The sequence below is a fragment of the Panthera uncia genome, chromosome E3 (genome assembly GCF_023721935.1).
Source record: "Panthera uncia isolate 11264 chromosome E3, Puncia_PCG_1.0, whole genome shotgun sequence".
Lineage (NCBI taxonomy): Eukaryota > Metazoa > Chordata > Mammalia > Carnivora > Felidae > Panthera > Panthera uncia.
The window spans coordinates 15948849-15971373 of NC_064815.1; the positions used below are offsets into that span (position 1 = coordinate 15948849).

Here is a 22525-nt window from a genome sequence, read left to right on the forward strand (position 1 = left end):
CTCTTGCCGTGGCAAGAGAAAAATGAGATCCCTCCTTAAACAACGGATCTGGGGTACATCTGATTATGATCATTCAGATAAGTAAATAATGAGTGTGGAGAAAACGGTAAAGCTCAAACCTAGTCTGATTTTAGAGGGCATGGGAGGGAAGGACAGTGTTGAGGCTGGGGACTCAGCCTCCTGCTTTCTGTAGACTTAGTTGTGGACGCGGAAGGCCCACCGGGCCGTCAGGCGATCTCTGGGGCTCTGGGTCTCCAGAGCGACGCGCCCAGAGAGCTGGGCCCTCGTCAAGCTCGCCTCTGCCTCTCCGCCTCTCCTGCCTCAGTAAATAATTCCCTGCATTCCGATATCACACTGCTCTGTTTCTTCCTTTCAGGGTTATACTAAGGACATGGTACCAGACTTTGATGAGAAGCATGATGAGTATTTAATATTGCTTCAGCAGAGGAACCGGTAAGATAAAGCTGCTCAACGGCAGCCCCATAAAAACCCTATTTAGATTGCTTAACAGCACTTGGGCTCTGTTGCACGTAGGAATGTTATATAGTCACCCTCCACTCAGGGGCTTGGGATTTTAACTGTAGTCCCAGCCCCTGGTTGTCCATCCGCTGATTTAATTGCATCTTTGAGCTGTAGCCAACCGCTCTCCCCGTAACTACCACCTCTCGCCTCCCCGCTCCTGTTCTGGGAGGAGGTGGCTTTGTCGCGAGAAGCTGGAACCCGGCAGGGCCTGGGCCTCAGTCACCTGAAGAGCCCAGTCTGTGATCCTACAGGCTTTGCCGGGCCCCTTGAAACCTGAGCCTGTAATCCTGCCTCGTGAGATACAGGTGGAGTCACCTTCCGTCTGTGTTTGAAGTTGGTCGATATGTCGTTGAAAGTTAAGTTCGTACTGATTTTGACTCTGGAGGGCTAGCTCCTGAAAAAAAACCCACAGCGGTGGAGGCAGTGTTTAGTGACTGAGGGCAGAGCGGTCGGGTCCGGTTGGAAAGAGGTGTCCCGTCTTCAGCGCCCTCGCAGGGCCTGTGCAAGTTCGTCAGGCCCCGGGCCTCGCGTTAGGCCGGGTTCGCAAATTCAGATGCTAGGAGGGCGGGATGGCAGTGAGCAAAACCAGCTCGGTGGAGACCGTGGGCACCTGGAATTCTCACTCCCATGCTGCTCCGCTCAGGCCACCTGATGTGTGTGGGCACACGGGCCCAGGGGTCCGTATCCTCCGAGGTTGATGGAGAAGCTGGAAGTCTGGCTCTGTGTTGTGAAATCTCCTGAGTTTTAAAATGTTGGTAATGCACTCAGATTAAAACACAAAACAGGGGCGTCTGGGTAGCACAGTCGGTTGAGCGTTTCTGGCTCTTGTTTCTGGCTCAGCTTGTGATCCCAGGCTCGTGGGATCGAGCCCCGTGTCGGGCTCTGCACTGAGCGTGAAGCCTGCTTAAGATTTTCTCTTTCCCTCTGCCCCATCTCTGTTTGTACTCTCTCTCTCTCTTTCTCAAAAACAAAACAAAAAAAAAAACCCCACAAAACAACGGCAAGAATCCTATGGGCCCCTAAAACAGATCAGGTGGGAGTGAGGAGGAGGGGGCCCTGATCTGGGTGTTTGTGTTCTGGGAATGAACTTGGGGTCTTGCAGGCAGGAGAGCCTGGGGGTTGTCACCCTGGATGTACATCCCTCCCTCATCTGGCGGGTGGGGCTCCCGGTGCTCGTCAGGCAGGGCCCTGGTGGCATATTATATGCACAGGTTTAGTCCTTCGTGTTCTATATATAGCTCAGCAGTCCTGCCCGCCGGCCCCTTTACTAACTTCCACCGAGACCCCCAGTATCTCTAACAGCACGCACCCAAGTCGCCAGCTGCCCCCTAGTGAGGCAGTACGACCCTTAGTGGCAAACCCTTGAACGGATCAAGGCCCGAGGCACAGCCAGAAATGCCAGGCAGCGTCCCCTGTGCCCGGCTGCTCTCTGCTCATCTGCCCAGCCCAGGGGCGACCGCAAACTACAATAGCGGGAGGCTTGCGCTCGTTAGCCCAACGTGGGTTTTTATCATCATTAATGCCATGGAGCAGGATGTTTGTATTCCATTGCTGGCAGACTGGATGGTGCCACTGAACATTTGGGTGATCGTTGGGTCACACACGCGTGACTCGCCCTGGGGGACAGGGTCGTGGTTTCTCAGGAGCACGTTGCTTCTCATTAACCGGCAGATTGCGATCAAAGAGGTACGAGCCAACAGCATGGAGGAGAGTATCCAGAGATGAGGTCGCGGCACAAAGGCAATGAAGAAACGTGTCCGCGTGGGGTTGCCGTAAAACTGGGGGAACGTGTGGTCACCGACAGGGAGCTGGCTGGACGACAGGGACTCAGAAAGTAGAGCTGGAAACACGTCCAAAGGGAGGCACGAGGAGGGGGCATCCCCCTGAGCTATCACCGGGCGTTGCTTTCGAGGCGCCTTTTCTGGGCTGCCACCCTGCACGCCAGGAACCTCGCCCCCATCGTTGCGTTTTGTCCTCACCCTCCCCGATGAGGTGTGGGTGCAGCCATTGCACCCATTTGACAGAAAAGAAAGCCTGAGGCAACACCCCCCAGAAGTGGTGGGGCTGGGCTGTACTTTCGGATTCGCGTTCTGTCAGACGTGGTCATAAGTACTCAGGAGGAGAGAAACCTGCCGGGGTTGCCAGTTTCACCGCGAGGGGTTTTGCAGAAATAAACTGCAGTTTACTTGGGAGTCCGGTTCTATGACCCGGTGGAGAACCAGTGTCTGGGCTTTATCCTGTGCATAGAGGGAGATGCAAACCCAGCCTGCTTATGCGGCTGCCTGTGACCTGAGAAAGGGCTGTGTGATCATTGGAGCAAGTCCCTAGGAGAGGCCGGCCCAGAACACAGCCGGTAGGATTTCACCGAGTACCTTCTCGGTGCCTAGCACTGCCGCCAGTGCCAAGGAGAACCCTGTGCTGAGGAGGGCACACGCTTTATAGTTAATGCTCCTGAGGTCCCAGGGACAGAAACCCAAGGTAAATGGACCTTAAACAATAAGGAAACTTACTGGCTCATGAAATTAAAGAAGCCCAGGATAATACTTTGGCTTCAGGCATAGCTGTATCCAGGCACTCAGCTCATGTTGGAGGCATCTCAGGTCTGTACTTTCTTTACCAAGGCAGCCACTGGAGGCCCCACGCTGACATCCTGCCTCGAGAAGGAGAGAGCACTTCCTTCCTGATAGTTCCGGCGGAAGTGCAGAGGAGGGCTCCAGCCCCAGCCCTGAGCCAGGTGTCCCCTGTGCCTGTGAGGTGCCATGGTCTCGCTGACCACTCCTCGGCTACCTCCTTAAGCTGGGTGGTGGAGTGAGTGAGCCTCACCCACACCACACGGAGTAAAAGAAGGAACGGGGCAGTTGCCAGAGGGGATCTGAGGGGCTGGGTTTGGAAGGTGGGGGAGCGTAGCTGGCGAGGAAAAACGAACAGGTGTTCACCCCAGAGCCGTTGCCCTTGAGGAACTCCCTGGTGGGTGGCAGGGGAGCACAAGGCCACCTATTTATAACTGCACCAGAGGAAGCAGAAAATGGCCATGTGCTCCAAGAGGACCGGGGGAGGGGTAGGGAAGAGGTGACTGCCCTGGGTCACCCCTGCACAACCCGTCCCGGAGGACACTTAGTGATTCTGGTCACTCACCTTCCTGAAAGATGTCATCATGCCTGACAGACTCACAACAGAGCAAGGGCTGGAGTGCTGGGGAGGGGCGCCTGGGGGGCTCAGTCGGTTAAGCGTCTGCCTTCGGCCCAGGTCAGCATCTCGCTGTTTGCGAGTTCGAGCCCCACGTCGGGGCTCTGTGCTGACATCTTAGAGCCTGGAGCCTGCTTCGGGTTCTGTTCTGTGTCTCCCTTTCTCTCTGCCCCTCCCCTGCTCACGCTCTGTCTCTCACTGTCCGTCTCTCAAAAATGAATAAACATTAAAAAAAAAATTTAAGAAAGAGAGAGAAGGAAGGGGAGAGCTGGCATCCGACGGGGCTTGGCATGGACCAGTCTCTGAGCTGGAGCCTCAGCCGGATACCCCACTCTGTCCTCATGACATTCCTAAGAGGTGGAGGCAGAAGGGGAACAGGCCCCAGGGGTGGCAGGACTTGCCCAAGGTCACACAAGCCGAGGAACCGGCAGAGCCTCCCCTGGGCGGAGCATTGTCCCCCACGTCTGCCACTTCCCCCCACGCGGATGGGGGATGCTGACAGCCTAAAGGACGAACACCCGAGCCTGCGAGCACCCGGGTTCTGGGAGGAACAGCAGGCGGTCTGCACCACTGCCCTTCGCCTCTCCATCCTTCAAGGCTAGACTCAAACGCCACCACCTCCAGGAAGCCCCCAGGTGGGAGCCACCGCTCTGCTAGCTCAGAGCCCCCGTGGTATGCTAGCCTGGCGAGGAGACAAGAAACAGTGCCTGGGAGACGGACTCGGGACCAGAATTTAAATCCTGGCTGCTTCCTGGGCTCTGTGACCTTGGGCAAATTTATCTATAAAACAGGCCAATGGTAGGACCTTAATCCCAGGACCGGTGAAGGATTAGGCACCCAGGTGTCATTTGAATGTTAAACACACCTTCTCCCTGAGCTGACCTCCGGGTAATCCTTGAGTGTCCCCTGGGGTGACTGAGATCCAAGGGCCGCTGTGGCCAGCCTGGTCACACAGCAGCCACAGCTCTCTGAGACCAAGGTGGTTTAGCCATTAACCCCAGCACAGTCACACCCAGGTGACTGCCCCTGGAGCCTGGCTGAACCCTCTCGCCAGCTGGCCCCCTGCGTGTGCCCTGACCACCCCCTCATGTCCCCCGCCACACTCCCTCATGACACCCGGTGCTAGCTCAGGGTGCCCTGCTTCCTCAGGGTGGCCCCACAGGTCGCTACTGGCTAAGACAGGAAGGGTTCCTGTGATGGGCACTGGGTCCACGGCGGCTGTTAGGATACATACACATCCGTGTTTTCTCTCCCCTGCTAGACCTTGGGCGCCTTGAAGCCGCCGGTTCCAGAAATAAGTATGGAGAGAATTCCACTCCGCATGGACCCTGTGCCCGGGGGTCAGAGTCTGGCGGTCAGAAGGGAGAATAAACAGACACACAGACAGAATCCTGTAGGGTGAGGCAGTGAGCCACAGGAGAATAGAGCGTGATGGGGCACAGGTGGCAGGGGCTCCGTCTTCGACAGGGCAGAGGCTGAATCTGATTATCCTCAGTCGTCTACACCGAGGGCAGCTTTTTATGCAAAGCAGGCTATCCATTTAAAAAAAAAACAAAAAAAAACAAAAAAAACCACCACTTTTCTTTGGTGCCACCTGAGTATCGCCGAAGGCTCAGCTGCAGTAGGGAGTTCCTTTAGCGATCCCTTTCACACTCTCGATAATTATCTCCCCATTTATCAGTTTCGTAAATCCGCATTTTCATAGATCGTCCCGCTTAAATACAGAAGCGCGCACACGAGTGCCAGTCCCAGATCCTGGGTGACGGATGCCACCATAGCCACCAGGATAGCATCATCAGGAGACAGGGCAGGGCGGTCTCCGGAGGGAGGTCGAGGCCGGCAGTCTGTGGCCGGGTGCTCAGACTTTCCACTCTCTGGGCCTCCCGGGGCTCAGGCTCCCCGCGCTGTCTCCCTGGGGGCTGCCGGGCGCCCGCTGAAACCTCCGACTGTTTGCTCCAACTATTGCTGTGTTTGGAAAGCATCCCTTAGTTACTTGTATTTTCCTTCTGTTTTATGCTGTTGCCCGCCCGACAATCATCTCCCGGGCTTCCAAGCCTGGCAGGAGATAAGAAGTCGGTAATAAACGTTCCTGCCACGATTGTTGAAAAGATGGATGTGTCAACAGCTCGAGAAACATTTAAAAAGCAAACGAAGAAATCGCCCATAATGCCGCCGCCCTACCTCAACAACCAATTGCATTCTCACATTCATCACCTCCCACTCTGGGTCCACAGACACACTTCTTTCCAACTTTGCACTTGACCACACACGTACCGTTTTGATTCCGCCTCTTTCGCCCTCCACCGGTCAGAAGCGATTCCTCGTGTTTGGACACACTCCACGCGATGATGTCAGCTGCGTGAGATCTCAGGTTCTGCTTCCCCGGTTTTGGACATCTGGGTTTTGTTATGCCCAAGCACCGACCATTGTTCCTGGTCAAGAATGATTTGGGGCGCGTGGGTGGCTCCGTCAGTTAAGCATCCGACTTCAGCTCAGGTCACGATCTCACAGTTTGTGGGTTTGAGCCCCACCTCGGGCTCAGAGCGTGCTTTAAATCCTCTGTCCCTCTATCTCTCTCTGCCCCTACCCTGCTCACGCACATATGCGCACTCTCTCTCTCCCAAAAAAAAAAAAAAAAAAAAGAATGTCTTGCCGAAATGGGCTTACTGGGGAAAGACCAAGCATATGGCATTTTCTCTATTTTCATATTGCTTTCTGAGAAGGTTCTGTGAGTTACCAGCAATGTCTAAGTTTGCCCGTTTCGGCATCTGGCTAGCTTCAGAGGTTGTCTTTGCTGTGGTAAAGACTCGAGTCCGATTGCTTACGTTTTCATCCTAGCCCTGCCACCATACCAGCTGTGTGGCCTTGGGCAAATGACTCAACTTCTCTGGGCCTCCCTTCTCTTATTTATTACCTGGGGACAATAAAAGTAATTGCCCCATAGGGTTGTTGGGGGAAGATTAATGCCTTAATACAGTCAATCCTTATTATTCACGTGTTCCCTGAATACAAATTCACCCACTCCCTGAAATTTATTCATAACCCCAAAGTCAGTATTTACAGAGCTCTTGTGGTCATTCAAAGGCACGTGCAGAGGGGCAAAACATTTTCATTGTGCGACACACACATTCCCAACTTTGGTAGAACACGGGACCGCTCTACCTTCTTGTTCCAACCCTTTCCCCCCAAAACAAAGCGTCTTTTTCGCAGTATACTTAGTGCCCCGTTTTCCACATTTTCATGCTTTTTGTTGGTGATTTTGCTATTGACACTGGCCCCCGGGCCTGTCGCTAAAGTGCCGTGTCGTGTGCCGAAGCGCGAGAAGGCTATGATGTCTCTTAAGGAGAAAATAACACGCGTTGGACGAGCTTCCGTCAGGCCTGAGTTAGAACACTGCTGTCGGCCGTGAGTTCGATGTCAGCGCATCAACTCTGTGTTAAATAAGGTGCCTTTAAACCGAAACTCACGTACAGCAAGGTTATGTACTGATCAGTTGATGAAAATGCTGTGACGGAGGATCGCAGGAACCAAATCCCGTGTTTTGCCCTGGGGACAGAGTTTCTTTAGTCACCAACTCAGTGTCTGCGGTGACTTTACGGAGCAAAACTACCACCGATGACGACCATCAGATCCCGTATGCGCACTGCATTTAGAACAGAGTTTGGCACCTAGTACGCACCCTCCAGGTGATTCCTATTTCCATATTTTAAAAACATTTACATTTCGCTTGTTTGGTAGGAACTTATTTAATCACAAAGGGGATGCACGCTCGTTGCCATGTGGTTTGATTGCATCACTTCCTGTGCGGAAATAAATCCGGTTGACGCGGGAGTGAGCAGAGACGTTTGTGGAGGCCCTGGGGTTTGGAGCCGGGAGCGGCTCCAGGGGCAGGGGACGGGGATTGGGGGGCGGGGGCGCTGACGAGGTTGCTGCACGCTCTTTATGGCACTACAGTATAGTTGGGAAAGACCCAAGGCTTTCAAGAAAACTTGAACTAGAGGCCAGCCATGTTGACGCCGAGACCCTTTCAGCCAGAGGGTGTGACAATCCTGTCACTAATCTTGAATTAAAGCCTACATTGATATGTTCTTTCACTGCATCGGAATATAAGATGATGACATTGGGGATACCAGGGGTGAGCGTCTGAGAACGTGTTTGTTTCCTGAAGCAAAAGGAGTCAGTCTGCCTGGTCTGACGCGGGATGTTTCCTGCTTCGTAGATATTCTAGGAAATCTCTCGCAAAGGCTTACGACCTGAGACCCAGCATGTTTCGTTGCACGCTGGAGAAGGTGCCACCGTCCACACAACGTGGAGATGCATGAGGTTGGGGTCTCCCAGGAAACCCAGGCTGTGTGGAGGCAATGCGCACACGCGCCTGCTTTCTGTCTCAGCCACCGCGGGGGGAGGACGACGTGTGCCTTCGTCGCCGCTAACCTGCGCTTGGGCCTCAGAACGAAAGCAGAAACAGCCCTGCCGGGCCCGAAACAGTCTCCCCCTTGCTGCTTCTCTGTGTGCGTAATGGGCCTCTTCCAGGCTGTTTGTCGATGAACAGCTGGGCGCCCGCCACCCGGCCTCCCGATTCGAGATGCTTTGCCCATCAGAGCGGTAGTTCTCTCCCCCGCCCACCGCGTCGGGGGTGGGCGGCCCAGGCTTCCAGAACGAGGAATGAATGATCGTTTCTCTTCCAGGATACTCAAGCACTTGAGATCCAAGGACCCCATGCAGCTGAGACTGGAGCATTTGGAACAAGGCTTCTCCGTCTACGTCAACGGGGCCAACTCTGAGCTGAAGACCTCACCCCGGAAAGCTGTCCACCCCGACTTCACCAGAAGCGCCTCACACGCCGAGGGGACGCACGGTGAGCACTGGCCCGTCCGGCCCCTGCAACGCGCTAGCTCGTTCGGCACCGCGGACCCACATCCGATGCACGTGAACTTCCCAGCAAATGACTGGTTAACCTGCATACACACTAACTGTGCCCGCTTGGCCAGAAAGAGAGCAGGAGAGGGAGGAAGAGAGAGAAACCCTTTTTTCTTCCTTTTAAAGGGTCATCTTGGCCTCCATTACCCCAGGGCGAAGGTGGCCAGGGCGGTAAATTCCTGGCTTTTATGTTTCATAGTGCCAGTAATTGAAGGAAATGTCTAGGATAATTGAAATGATACCCGATTTTCACTGGATCTGTCTTAACCTCAGTACCTAACCCCTGGGTGATATTTGATTCCCACTGTTCATTTCTGAATTTAGTTAATCCATGCTCCATGTACTTTCAACAGATTTCATGTGTCCTGTCCTGAAAGCTGAGGGGGGGGCAATACGAGCACCCCACCGAGGGGCTGGCCCAAAACAGGCACCAATAAAAATGACCTGGCGGTAAAATGAATGAAATGGCAGAGCACATGGGGTCGGGTCCCAATTTGGCCACGTGCCTTTGTTTCCTCATCTTTCAAATGGGACTATCAGGGGTGCCCATCCCCGGGGCGCCAGCATGCCCTCCACGTCGGGCGGCTTTATCTGAGAAGCCGGTGTGCTACTGAGTTACAGGAAGAGCATTTGGAATGAGGCAGGGCTGGCTTTGAACTCTGTTCTGCCACTCTCTGGCTTTGAAACCTCTGGCAGTTGGGTCCTCTCTGACCCTCAGTTTCCTCTTCTATAAGATGGGAACAATCACGTCCACCTTGCGGGCTTGCCAGGAAGACTAACTGACATAAGAAATGTAAAATGTCCATCAGACAATAATCTTGATCTGTGTTGTTCTAATTCATTGCCTTACAGGTACGGTAGATATCCCAAGCCATTAATAGACGGCAAAAGCCAAAACAACAGTAAAATAGACGGTAAAAGTCAAAACGAGGAGATAAAAGGCAAAAGTCATGTCCCCAAACCTTCCCCTAGGAGAGCCACTGCAGTTGAGCTTAGAGTTTAGAATGAGCTTCCTGGCCCCCAGGGCAACAAGGGGAATGGAATGATTCTTCTAGGTTTCACGGTTTCACGGACGAGGCTTCTGGCCAGCCTGCTGCTAGTTGGCAGGTGCAGGCCTCTCCTGGTCCGGGTTTCAAGGAGGTGCAGGTAACGGTCTTTCTACTTGGGCCACAGAGTAGTATCTTTACTCATTCAACAAATATATCTCCCCTCTCCTCTTTTACACAAACGCTGGCCGATTGTGCCCACTGTGTGTGCCCTGCTTCCGTATGTCGGAGATTTTTCCTTTTGTACATAGACCTGCCTGATTCAGCTGTGACTTACTACCCTTGCCCTTTTCGCTGCGCATTTGGCTTGTTTCCTAACGCCCTGCGGCTACCAATGGGACTACAGTGGCCCGCTCCGCAGACGGGACTTTGGGCACCTGATGTGCGTTTTAGATGTGAGTCATGAATCTGCCTTGGGTGTGAGCTTGTCACGGGCGCCTCACCAAATCCCCTTCCCTCATGTCTGGTGCAGATTACGGGCGAAGAACCCTGTTTCGAGAAGCGGAAGAAGCTTTAAGACGCAACTCGCGGACAGCCCCTTCCAAAGTTCAGCGCCGAGGATGGCACCAGGTCAGGAAACCCTGGGGGGAGAGTCAAGACACACGGCCCGAGCTCGTGTTTTAGAAGAAGGAGCAGGGGGGGCGCCTGGGTGGCTCGGTCAGTTGGGTGTCCGACTTCAGCTCAGGTCATGATCTCACAGTTTGTGAGTTCGAGCCCCGCGTCAGGCTCTGTGCTGACAGCTCGGAGCCTGGAGCCTACTTCGGATTCTGTGTCTCCCTCTCTCTCTACCCCTCCCCTGCTCATACTCTTGTCTCTCTCTCTCAAAAATGAATAAACTTAAAAAAAAATTAAAAAAAAAAAAAAAAAGAAGAAGAAGGAGCAGGGTTATTGTGACAGAACCTTTCAGAATCCCCGCGGGCAGCAGTGGGGCTGGCCGGGCACCCTGCAGGTGGCCTCTTTGCATGCAGTTCTGGCCCCTGGGGAGTGGAGGAGACTGGGGACCTCCCAGCCCTCTCTCTGTGGCGTGATCCTCCCTTCCGATGGGGTCACCCCAGCCCTACGCAGGAGGATCACGTGCGCACTCTCAGCCCCCTTCGTGATGACTCGTTCATACAGCTGTCTTTTATTGAGCACCTACTATGTGCCGGGCATAGTCTTTGATGCCAGGGATGCAGTGGGTAACAAGGCAAAGCCCCTGCCCCACAGACCTGAGATGCACTTAGGGCTGCTTGTTGATGGTGCTGACGCCAGCAGCTGGCGTTCTTGAGCGCCAACCAGGTACGAGCCGTGCTCCCGCGTGACTCCTCTCCTTTGCCCTCGAGGCAGACCTGCAGGGTAAAGTTCCAATGTTCTTCCTCTTCTAAGGGAGCCACAGACTTGAATGCTCAGAAAAGCTAAGTGAGCTTTCTTCCAAGGTCAACCAGAATCAAGACTTCAGCCCAGACCTTTGCTCCAAGCGTGGTGTTCTTGCCCACGTGGTCCTTATCTGGCCACTTGCTTGGGATCAGTGCTTCTCAACCCCCCACTGCACGTTCATACCACCTGGGGAGCCCCCCCCCCCCCCAGGGATTCTGACTCACCTGGTCTGAGGTGCGGCTTAAGCAATGGTATGTAATCCTTTTCAATCCTGTGTTCACCCAGGTTGGGAAGTACTGCCCTTAGAACCTTCTGCACGGGGCTGTATGTGTGGGTCTATAGTAAATACTTCCATAAGCTTTACTGGCCCATCTGTGCGATAACCCTGTAGGTCTGTAACTATCCTCATCATGCCATTGGTGAAACTGAGGCCCAGAGAAGTGAGGTGACCTGCTCAGGGTCACGCAACCGCTAAGGGAGGAGGGTAGGCTGACGTTTGAACACTGGACCGGTCACCCCCAAACCCACTGGTCTCCCCTGCCTTTGTGGGTCTGTGATTAAATGTGGCTGGGTGTTCCTGCCGGGGCTTGCTGAGCAAGGCCTCCAGGGCACGCAGCCTGGAGGCCTCCTTTTGTCCCCAGCAATGAATGTTAATTTCTCATTAAGGAGGCCTGTCTCCACTTCCCACTTCAGACCCTCCTTCTGGTTGTTCTGAGTGCCTTCTATTATCAGGAGCCATATTTGCATCTTAGACTGTGACTTAATGGCCGGCCCCAGAGCCTGTGCAATTTAAAAGACTTGGCCTAAGATTAATTAGCTTCCCTCCCCAGCCTCTCCCTGTGGTCCCACACTTCACAGGGCCTAATCATGGCTAATTTCCTAGCTTCCCGATGCCGTGAAGGCTGTAATTGTCCTTCTGTACCGTATCAGTCAGGGGTCAGTCACTGCCTAACAGTAGAGACCATTCAGGCCGTTTTAATCAGAGATGGATGGAATACAGGGAGTCCGGTGCTCACAAGGTCTCTGGGCTTCTCACACAGCCTGCCAGGAGAACTGCTCCCTAGGGCCCAGTGGGGAAGGTGGGGGATCCGCATCAGGGCTGGGTCACCTGAGCTGTCATCCGGGAACCAGGTGGCTCTCGCCACAACCGATGGCCTCGAATGATGCCGCGCCTGCTAGAGCAACGATGCCCGTAGCCTGTCCGGCCAGGCTGGGACACTTGCAAAACCCCTCACCTCTGCACTGTGGTTAGCACAGAATCAGCCGGCATGTGTCCCCTTGCTTCCACCTCATTTCCGCGTCCCCTGCCTTGTATGAAGTCGTCGGATCGGCTGCACCCAGCTCGCATCCAGAACCCCCACGGAAAGGGTATCTGGGAAACACGGGCTGACTTTCCGGCCTCTCCTGAACGTAAAGCCACCCTAGGAGGGAAGTGGAATGGGTCCTGGGGGTCAGCCCACCCCCACCACTACCGTGCCTTGGGGACCACTCCTCCAAGATGGACAAGCCAGAGAACGCGCGGAAGTCGTGAGAGGGGTAGAAGCCATGTCTCGAGACAAATCATCCTTTCATTTAAAAAGATGTATTACCATGGGCCAGGCACTGTGTGGGGCTCTGGGGTTCGAAACAAAAAAAAAATCAGATAAGGCTCTGGTCCTGCCCCAGGAGTCCCCCCCTCGGCTATAAAGGCCTGGGGACCGCCCAGCCTGCAAGACAGACGTGGTGACTGTTCCAGGCATATGGCCTGCTGGACTCGGGAGCGCGCAGCTTGAGGCCTGTGGGCTGAACTTGTCCCCCGGAGGGTGTTTTTTGGACTCACACAGTTTAAAAAAGACTTAGTCACTTGCTAACATTTAAATTCAGAAAGTTCTTCTATATTTTTAAAAAGCTAGATTCCTACTTCCCTGGGAAAATGGAAAGATCTGGCCCTCACGCCGGCCTCCCCTCTCTGCGAGGCAGCCTTTAGAGCAGAGTAGTGGTTGCCCCCTACCCCGGTAAGGCTGGGCAAAGTGCTTCTGTTTGCCGCAGTCCTCACCACTCCCCTTAGCGCCCCAGAGCTGAGGCCCAGTGGCAGGTGTGGTGGCCTTGTGCTGCGGCCACTGCTTCTCTCACACGGGTGGGGGGGGGGGAGGTGGGGGGGGCTTCCTGCCTTTCCATTTCCGGCCTGGCTCCCTGGGGCGTTTGAACCTGCGTCCCCTGGAGAGACGGGAATGAGCTTTGGGGTGAACCTACTTCCTAGCTGTGTGCCCCGGCGGTGTGAGGTCTCTGAGCTTTGCGTGCAAACCTCCCAGGCCGCCCGGAGGGAGTGCGGGCGTGGTGTGTGTCACAGGGGGTCCTTCAGCTTCGGGTAGGAGCACCAGGCGGCAGGGGACGGACAAATCCAAGGAGGCGTTTAAGCTTACCGACTCAGGAGCCCCGCGGCCGTACGTCAAAGCCCGGGCTCCACCTCCTCCTAGCTGTGTGGCCCTGGATAAGCTGCTCAACCTCTCTGTGCCTGTTTCCTTGTCTGCAGCTGGGGTTAAGAATGGCACCCGCCTGGTAGGGTAGTTCATGAGGACCGGGTCAGCCGGTTGTCTGTGCAACGTGGCCAGCAGCGCCCGGCACAGAGGAAGCAGGCGGTAGACGGTCACGACCGTCACTGTCGTCCGTGGGGGGCAGGTGCCGAGGGCGGCTCTGCCTGGAGACCTCAGGGCTTCGCTCCAGGGTGTTCCTTCATTTATTCAGTCCGTTGTTCATTCGGTGACCTCTACCGAGCACCTGCTCCACTGTGGACACGGAGAGGCGCTGGGGTCCGAGCCGTGACCGAGGCAGGCCTGGCCCGGCTCTCCTGGAGCTCACAGTTCCGGGGTGTGTGGGCGGGCAGGCAGAGGACCAGGAGCAAGTAAGCAAAGAAACAAGTGCTACGCAGGAGGGGGGTGGGGGGGGGGAGATGGACAGGGTCGTTGCGGGGGGAGAGTAGCTCTAGAAATAAATTTGGAAGAAATTTTTTTTTAATGTTTATTTATTTTGAGAGAGAGACAGAGACAGAGCGTGAGCCGGGGAGAGGCAGAGGGAGGGAGACACAGAATCCGAAGGAGGCTCCAGGCTCCGAGCTGTCAGCACAGAGCCCGACGCGGGTTCTCGAACTCACGAGCTGTGAGATTGTGACCTGAGCCGAAGTCGGATGCTCAACCGACTGAGCCACCGAGGCGCTGCCCCCCCACCCCCCGCCCCTGGATTCCATTTTAAATGTGGGGAATCCTCTGGAGGGTTTTCAGTAGGAGAGTTGCGTGTTTGGGCTCACATTTTGGAAAGACCCCCTCTGCCCCATGCCGAAGGATGCCCGTGGGGCCAGGTGGCTGTAGGAGGACCAGGCAGGAGGCTTTGAAGCAGGCCTTTGTCTCTCCAGCTTTCGGCTCTTCATCCTCCCAGCCTCCACCTCGCACCTTCCCTAACTCCCAGAGTCCCCTGGTCACCTCAGCTTCCTCGACCCACCCCTTCGTGTCTTCTCCCTGCCGGTCTTTGTTGAAATTGTCCGGGACAATGCCTCAGTTGGTCAGCCTGGACCAGATGCCCACTCCCGCCTTGAGAGGGTGTGAGCGGAGGTGGGCCGGGTCGGATGACGCAAAGCCTGCCCGCCCCAGAGCTGTTCCCTGAGCGGGGCCTGGGTCCCCTAGCTTCTTGTCCAGGACAGTAAGTAGCCCCAATGTACCGACTGCACCAGGAAGAGGCACTGGTCGGGTTTCCTTTGGCCCCAAGAAGTGGGGTTAAGTAGAAAGTTTCTCCATGGTAGGAAGCACACGGGGACGGATTTTCGGGTGCGAAGGATAGAGAGGAAGGCAGTCTTTCCCTCACCCCTTTGGGTGGGCCTCACCATCCTTGGAGGCAGCCAGAGGTAGGCAGCGGTGAGGGAAGCAGAATCCCCCGGTGGCCAGTGGTGGCCAGTCCTCAAAAGCCACCCCGTCAGGAGAGGCACTACAGCCCTGTCCCAGTCCTGGGGTTTCTCCCGTATGGCTGTGCCCAGCAGGAGGGATGGTGGGGGGCACACAGGCACTCAGTGTGTCATCTCAGACCACAGCTGGGTCAGCCGGGGACACGGCGGCCACAGTCTCCCCCTGGCCAGCACTCTGCCTCCTCCCTGTGGCCCTCTGCACTCTCCAGCTTGCATCCAGCCACTTGTTCTGAGTGTTGCCTGAAATTCCTTTGGGTCACACGGCCCCTTCCCGGTGACCAGGCCTTCGTGTCTTCCTGTAGAATAACCTCCCTTCTTAGGGGCTTGCCCCCCGCAACTAGGAAGCACTTTGGGGTCGAGATGCCCCCGCTGGAAGGGGCTCCCCCAGGCGCACGGGCTCAAGGATCCCTGCGCCGGAAGGTCACCGGCTCATCCAAACGCTGGCCTGGAGCCTGACTGGCTGCACCTGTAAAACCCGTCCCGGGACTGAGCTGCCACCTGCCCCATGGACCGGCCTGGAGGTGATCAATGGGCTCCTGTTGGCACTAGTCTTTATCCCCCACCACGTCTCAGCCTCAGATCTTTCTCCTGCTATCAGCGGATTAAGATTTATGGCTTCCTCAGCCTTGTAATACTTGGGTGGACAGCGGCCTAATCAACAGAGCTGTCGTTTACCAAAATGCTGTCAGATTTGATGAACGTCATGGGCTCTTAGCATTAAATTGGTAGTGAAGGGATTGGCCTTTCAGCAATTTACGGTGGGGGTGGGCTTTCCTTCAAGGCCCGGAAAGCAAGTTCATTGCACTTTAAAGCAAAGGCTTTGCTCTCACTCCACTGTCGTATCCGGGTTCCTGTTGTGGGCTAGGCAGCTGCAGACACCTCCAGGAAAGCTCATGAGTCAAAACGTGAAGCCCTTTCCTTTGTTTTCCTGTGTCTGAGTTTTGGAAACCCCTGCAGAGAGGACAATAAATGAAACAGCCCATAAAGCATCGGCTTTTACGGCGACCTTGCACGACACACACTGTCAGAATGTCGAGCGCTGTTATTTGTAAGAGATCAGGAAAATCCGGGAAGAACATATCAAATAGGGTATATTTCCTCCCCACCCCAAACCTGCCTGTCAGTATCTTCGGAGCTCTCCTACCTCTAGAGGGAGCCGTTTGCATACCACACAACCTGAACAACCATACAGGGCAACCCCTAGCCTCCGTCTATCTTTCGCATTGACAGCAGCTTGCACGCGCATCTCTTAGAATGCTTTGCTAAGGGGGCGGCAGATACACACAGATAACTCTGAGCATGGCCTTGGGTTGCGTGTGGCTGAGGGCAAGATCTGCCCTTGGGCGGGCAAACTGGAACATGGGTGTTCGGGTGTCAGGGCTTTAAAATCCCGTCCCGATGCATGGCTGATACCACCAGGGTCCACCCGGGTCTGGGCGCTGCCAGGAGACAGGAGAAAGCAGCCACTTACAAACACCCACTCCAGGTAAAGCAACGTGCCAGATGGGGAGCCAGCCAGGCGCTCGGGCATCATGCTCACCAGCACGTGAAGGTGGGCGGCGGGGAGCGGGCGCTGCCCGGGGGCTGGGTTGGAACCCTCCAGCCTCGTGCGCTTATTGGGCGGTGGGCGTCTTGATGTGGGTGAGGCAGCTCCCCTTCTCCTCCAGTGGTGGCGGAGGTACAGCCCCGGGGCTGCGGTGGGAGAGCAGGCCAGATGGGAGACTATTTATTCCCCTCCGGCGGCGCCCACTCGGCATTTAAAACTCTTCCGGGACCACATTAATTTTGTTACGTGTTGCTTCAGAAACGCGTTCTTCTGTTGCAAGTTCTGTGTGAACTCCTTGAGACCAGGGCACGGGTTGTTACATTTTTTTTTTTTTTTTTTTTTTTTTTTTACTATCTCAACATGCTTCCAGAACCTTGTATGCAGTCCGTGTTCAGTAAGGGCTTGCTGGTTAAGTGCCTTAATGCCTACTGCAAACCCATCTCCCGACCTCTCGGCCAGGCGAGCAGTTGTGACAAGCTCCTGGGAAGGGAGAGGGGCGCTTCTGGGAAAAGGGAGGATGGGAAGGCTGCAGAGGACAGAGGCATACCGGGGCTCTCCTCCTTGAATGCTGGAGCTCTTTCTCATATTTATACTTCAGATCAGACCAGCAAAACTACATTAATGCCAGCTCTCTTACTTGGCAGCGGGAAACTGGGGTTCAGGTATGGCTGGATCCAGGTGCTCAGACAGTGTTGCACGACCCGTTCTCCGTCTCTCAACTCTGCTTTTCCCTGTGCTGCTCTGTGTGGCACCAAGGTGACCACTGTCAGCCTCCACCGTGCATTCTGTCACCTGGTCGCTCTGGGCCAGCAGGATCTAATGCTCAGATCGCCTGGGCCTGTCCTATGCTCCAGCCCCCCGTGGACTCCATTCCACATGAACACTTGGATTGGGGGTGGGGAGGGGGAGGATTTCCCAAAAGAAAATCAGGGTGCCTTTGCCAGAAGACAGGGGGGCACGTGCAGCACAGACGGAAGCACCCGCCGCAAGACTTCACAGACCTCACGCTGCTCAGACTGGAGTGTGCGTGCGAGCCGCCTGGGCTCTTGTGAAAATGCAGATTCCGATTCGCAGCTCTGAGATGGGGCTTGAAATTCTGCATTTCTCACAAATCCCCAGGAGAAGCCAATACTGCTGGTGCCTGGACCTTCCACGAGTAAGGTCCTCGTCTGAGTCCTCCCTTTCTGGATAAAGGAACAGAAGCCTGTAGAGGGGCCAGGCTGTGTGCCCCATGCCTGGTGCTCCTCCCTCCCAGCCCCTTCCCCTTCTCCCTCCTCCCTCCTCTTCTCCCTTCCCCACCGGCTCCTTCCTTCCTGCCTTCCCTCCTCTCGCACTCTCTCTCTCCCCCCCTCCCACCACTGTCTCTGCCTCTCTCACTCTCCATCTCCATTTCAGCATTTGGGTGTTTTTGAGTGGATCCTGAGGAGTGGGGAGGAGCCTGGCCTCCCCAGCATCTGTGGTAGAAAATCCATCTTGGAGATGAACTTCAAACCCCTTTCAGGTTCATCCTGGCCCCAGGCAGGAAAGCTCCCAGGTGTCTCCTGGCCTGGATCCTGCTTACCCTCCATAGGTCTGCTGACGCTAAGAAATGCTCTGAGAGCAAGCTGACGCAGCCTGGGAGGCAGCGAGCTCACACTTGGTGTCGGAGCCTGGGGGGCATCGCTAAGTGACAGGATCGCCTATGGAAGGAAAAGTGTCCCAAAGCACCTTCCTTCGGCACCTCTGCGTCCTCCCTGTTCCCCAACAGGGGCCCCCTGTCTGCCTTTTTCAGCCTCTTTCTCTCTCTCTTCTTTTTTAAACTTTCTTTCCAAGATCTTTTTCTCGCATGATCTATAGCCAAGCCCCTGCCTACTTTTCTGAGTGTTAGGTGTTCTCAGGAAGTTCCTTCATTTCCCTCCATCCTGTAGCCCAGGCCGGGCACATTTATCCTTCACGTGCCTTTTGGGGGGCATTATAGTGTGGTGGTTAGTACTGGGGTCCCTCAGCAAACTACAGCTCTCGGGCCAAATCTGGCCACAGCCTGTTCTTATAAATAAAGTGTTTTGGGGACACAGGCAAGCCCATTCATTCAGGCTTTATCTATGGCTGCTTTCCAGCTACAATGGGACAGCTGAATTCTGGTGACAGAGACCATATGATTGGCAGGACCTAAAATCCTTAGTCTGTACAGGAAACACGGACCCATCCCTGGTTTGGAGCAAAGCCTCTGGAGCTGTGCTGCTGGGGTTCAGATCGAGGCTCTGCGGCTTCCTCACTGTGCGACCTTGGGCAAGGGGCTTGTGGCCTTGTGCCTCGGTTTCCCCCTGGGGTTGCTGTGAGGACCGAACGAGCAAAGGCACGCGAAGGACTTGGAGGGGCGCTCAGTGTGCATTCAGTGTCGTGACGCATAATGTGAATGCGCTCACGGGGGTGGGCGGGTGGGGCGGCGTGACCGTGGATGAGAAAGGTGTTCGGTCCTACCCAGTGAGAGTCCCGCAGGGCAGTAAGGCTCCGGCGTCATTTTCTTCATCATCAAGTTCACTAGGCTGGTGGGGAAGCCAAGTCTCACAGGGGTGGAGGCTTCTCACCCAGGGCATGAGGGGAAAGGCATGAATCACTGTCCCCAGGCTCCTGGGTGGCTCAGTCGGTTAAGCGTCAGACTCTTGGTTTCGGCCCAGGTCATGCTCTCACAGCTCATGAGTTCAAACCCCACACCGGGCTCTGTGCTGACAGTGCATAGCCTGCTTGGGATTCTCTCTTTCTCCCTCTCTCTCTGCCCCTCCCCTGCTCACTCTCTATCTCTCTCAAAAAAATAAATAAACTTAAGAAAAAATAAAATAAATCTCTGTCCCGCAGCGGGGTAACGAACCCAGTATGCATGGCTTGGCCGACCTGTCCCTCCTTTTAATAGCCAGGCCTCACTCGAGTGAGGCCCGGAGCAGGAAGTTTAAGGAGGCCCTCACTCTTGGATTCGTGCACATGCAGGGCACCCAAGAGGGAACCCCTTCTTCTTCCTTTTTTTTAAATTTTATTTTTTATTTTTTAAAATTTACATCCAAATTAGTTAGCATGCAGTGCAACAATGATTTCAGGAGTAGATTCCTTAGTGCCCCTGACCCATTGAGCCCATCCCCCCCTCCCACAACCCCTCCAGCAACCCTCAGTTTGTTCTCCATATTTATGAGTCTCTTCTGTTTTGTCCCCCTCCCTGTTTTTATATTATTTTTGTTAAGAGGGAGCCCCTTCTTAAATGTTGCTCCCTGGGTGCCTCCCTTGTGCCACCCTGGCCCCAGCCCTGAGAAGTCCCGAGGAAAACCCAGGGTCTCCTAAACTTATTTGATCACAAAGCCAATATGGGGGGAGTGTAACACCCACTGAAATTCTACTGAGAAAGTACTTCAAGCTAAAAAGTTAGTGAAAAGTTCTGAACACCCTTTGTGCAGTAGGAACCAGTAAAGACTTTTTTTTTAATTTTTTTTTTTTTACTTTTGAGAGAGAGAGTGCACGCATGCATAAGCAGGGGAGGGGCAGAGAGAGAGGGGAAGAGAGGATCTGAGGGGGGCTCTGTGCTGACCGGATAGATCCTGACGCGGGGCTCGAACTCACGAACCGCGAGATCATGACCTGAGCCGAAGTCCGATTCTTAACCGACCGGGCCACCCAGGCGGCCCTCCAGTCAGGGCTTCTGAGCAGAGGTGGCGTGGCCCATGCAGACCTACCGCCTCGCCATCAGCCGCTAACGTGCTCACCCCTCGGAGGAATTCAGATGCTCCTCCCATCACGTCTCAAGCAATCTGACTTTTTCTGTATAGAAATCGGTGCAGATCAGGACGGAAGCTGGCCCGCGGCTGCACATCGAGCCGCCTCTGGACCCTTCTGAAGATTTTGAGCCGTGTGGGGATGTGACCGTCAAGGCCAAGGACGCTTCCGGGGACCGTCCACAGGTAGGACTGGCCTCAGCTTGTGCTGTAGCGGCTCTGGGGGCACTTTGTGACAGCTGTTTATTCCTTCCCTCCTTCTGTCCCTAAGTTCCTTCACTCTTGTCCTCCCTTTCGCACGCCGGGACGAGCACCCAGGCCGGGCCACATGCTGGATGTTCCTCCAGGCACACGGTGTCCAGGTGTCAGAAGGGCTGGCGTCCGACCCCAAAGAGGCAACAGCCTACAGTCCCTCCGCCGCAAGAGCTTGCTGAGGGGTGGGGCAGGGCGTGGTGGGCCCAGGAGAGAGGGTATCCAGGAAGGCTTCCTCGAGGAAGTGACACTTGCCGGGGTCCGAGAGGCTGGGGCGGAGTGTGGGGCAAGGAGGGGAGGGGAGGCGGGCAGAGCTGATACTCAGCCTGGCCACAACTGTATGTATGCACCTGCTGTTAAAGATTTTGAGTATCACCCCACCCCCTGGGGCAGCAGAAGCCACACACGGAAATGCCCAGAAGCCCCACAGAACTGGAGCTCAAGAGTCCACAGCCGCGCAGCCGCTGATGAGGCAGGCAATGGGGCGTTTCGGTCCCCTCCTCAAACCGCCGTGTCACCTGTGAAATCCAGGGACCTCCGACGGTGCGTGCTGGGCTTCTATTCAGCAGGCATTGGTTGGGCACCCACTTCGGAGCATCAGGCTCTGTCCCTGGCACCAGAGACACAGAAACAAACAAAACGCACGGGGGCCCTATTCTTAAGCAACTTATACGCGGGGGGGGGGGGGGGGGTGGGGGGTAGACAGTAAAGAAGAGACCAAGATGGGAACGCAAGCTGGCACAGCCACTCTGGAGAACAGTACGGAGGTTCCTCGAAAAACTAAAACTAGAACTACCCTACGACCCAGCCATGGCGCTACGAGGCATTTCTCCACGGGATACAGGTGTGCTGTTTCCAAGGGACACAAGCACCCCCATGTTTATAGCAGCACGATCGACAGTAGCCAAAGGATGGAAAGAGCCCAAATGTCCATCGACGGATGAATGGATAAAGAAGATGTGGCATATATATATAATGGAGTATTACTCGGCAATCAAAAAGAATGAAATCTTGCCATTTGCAACCACGTGGATGGAACTGAAGGGAATTATGCTAAGTGAAATTAGTCAGAGGAAGACAAAAATCCTATGACTTCACTCATACGAGGACTTTAAACGACAAAACAGATGAACATAAGGGAAGGGAAACAAAAGTAATATAAAAACAGGGAGGGGGACAAAGCATAAGAGACTCTTAAATATGGAGAACAAACAGAGGGTTACTGGAGGGGTTGTGGGAGGGGGGATGGGCTAAATCGGGAAGGAGCACTAAGGAAATCATTGTTGCACTATATGCTCACTAACTTAGATGGAAGTTTTAAGAAATAAAAAATAAAATTGAAAAAAAAAAAGAATAGACCAAGAGATAAAGAAAGCAACAATTGCAGGTATGGTCACGTTCTGCGAAGAAAACAGAGGAAGGTGGAAGAGTGTGGGAGAGAGGGCAGCTTCAGACACGGCAGAGAGGGCGGGAAGGCTGCCTTCAGGTGTGACAGTTCAGCTGAAACCTGATGGGAAAAGCATTGCAGGCAGAGGGAACAGCAAGCACAGACGACATGAGGCTCAGGCACAGCATGAGCAAGGTGGGAGTGTGGGGCAGACCAGGCAGGGCACGATGAGCCCCGGGCAGGGCAGTGGAGGGGGCTGTGAGGGGCGAGTCCAGGTAGCTGGGTTTTATTCTGAGGGCATCGCTTTTATATATAGAATGAGTGCATAGATCATCGCCATGTCTATATAGAAGCAAAATTATCGGGACGCCACAGGACAGAGGCCCCCGGGCCATCCCCCAGGCCTTTGTTCCGCTGTGAGTGCAGGCTGCAGATTCAATAGCCTCCCTAAAAGAACGAAATCTTGCTTTTTTTAAAAAAAGAATTGTTTTTAATGTTTATTTATTTGTGTGTGCGTGAGAGAGAGAGAGAGCATAAGCAGGAGAGGGGCAGAGAGAGAGGGAGACACAGAATCCGAAGCAGGCTCCTGGCTCTGAGCTGTCAGCACAGAGCCGGACACAGGGCTCGAACTCATGAACCGCG

At 54.7% G+C, this 22525-nt stretch overlaps 1 protein-coding gene across 1 annotated transcript in view; it reads left to right on the top strand.

Moving 5' to 3' along the window:
- Positions 1–201: 201 nt before the first annotated feature.
- The window catches only part of KATNIP (katanin interacting protein), a 142415-nt gene continuing 120091 nt past the window's right edge, over positions 202–22525 (top strand). The window contains exons 1-4 of the mRNA XM_049638467.1: positions 202–453; positions 8397–8566; positions 10147–10244; positions 20299–20430. Of these exons, the coding sequence (XP_049494424.1) occupies positions 392–453; positions 8397–8566; positions 10147–10244; positions 20299–20430 (462 nt within the window). The 5' untranslated portion in view covers positions 202–391. The remainder of the gene's footprint in view (positions 454–8396; positions 8567–10146; positions 10245–20298; positions 20431–22525) is intronic.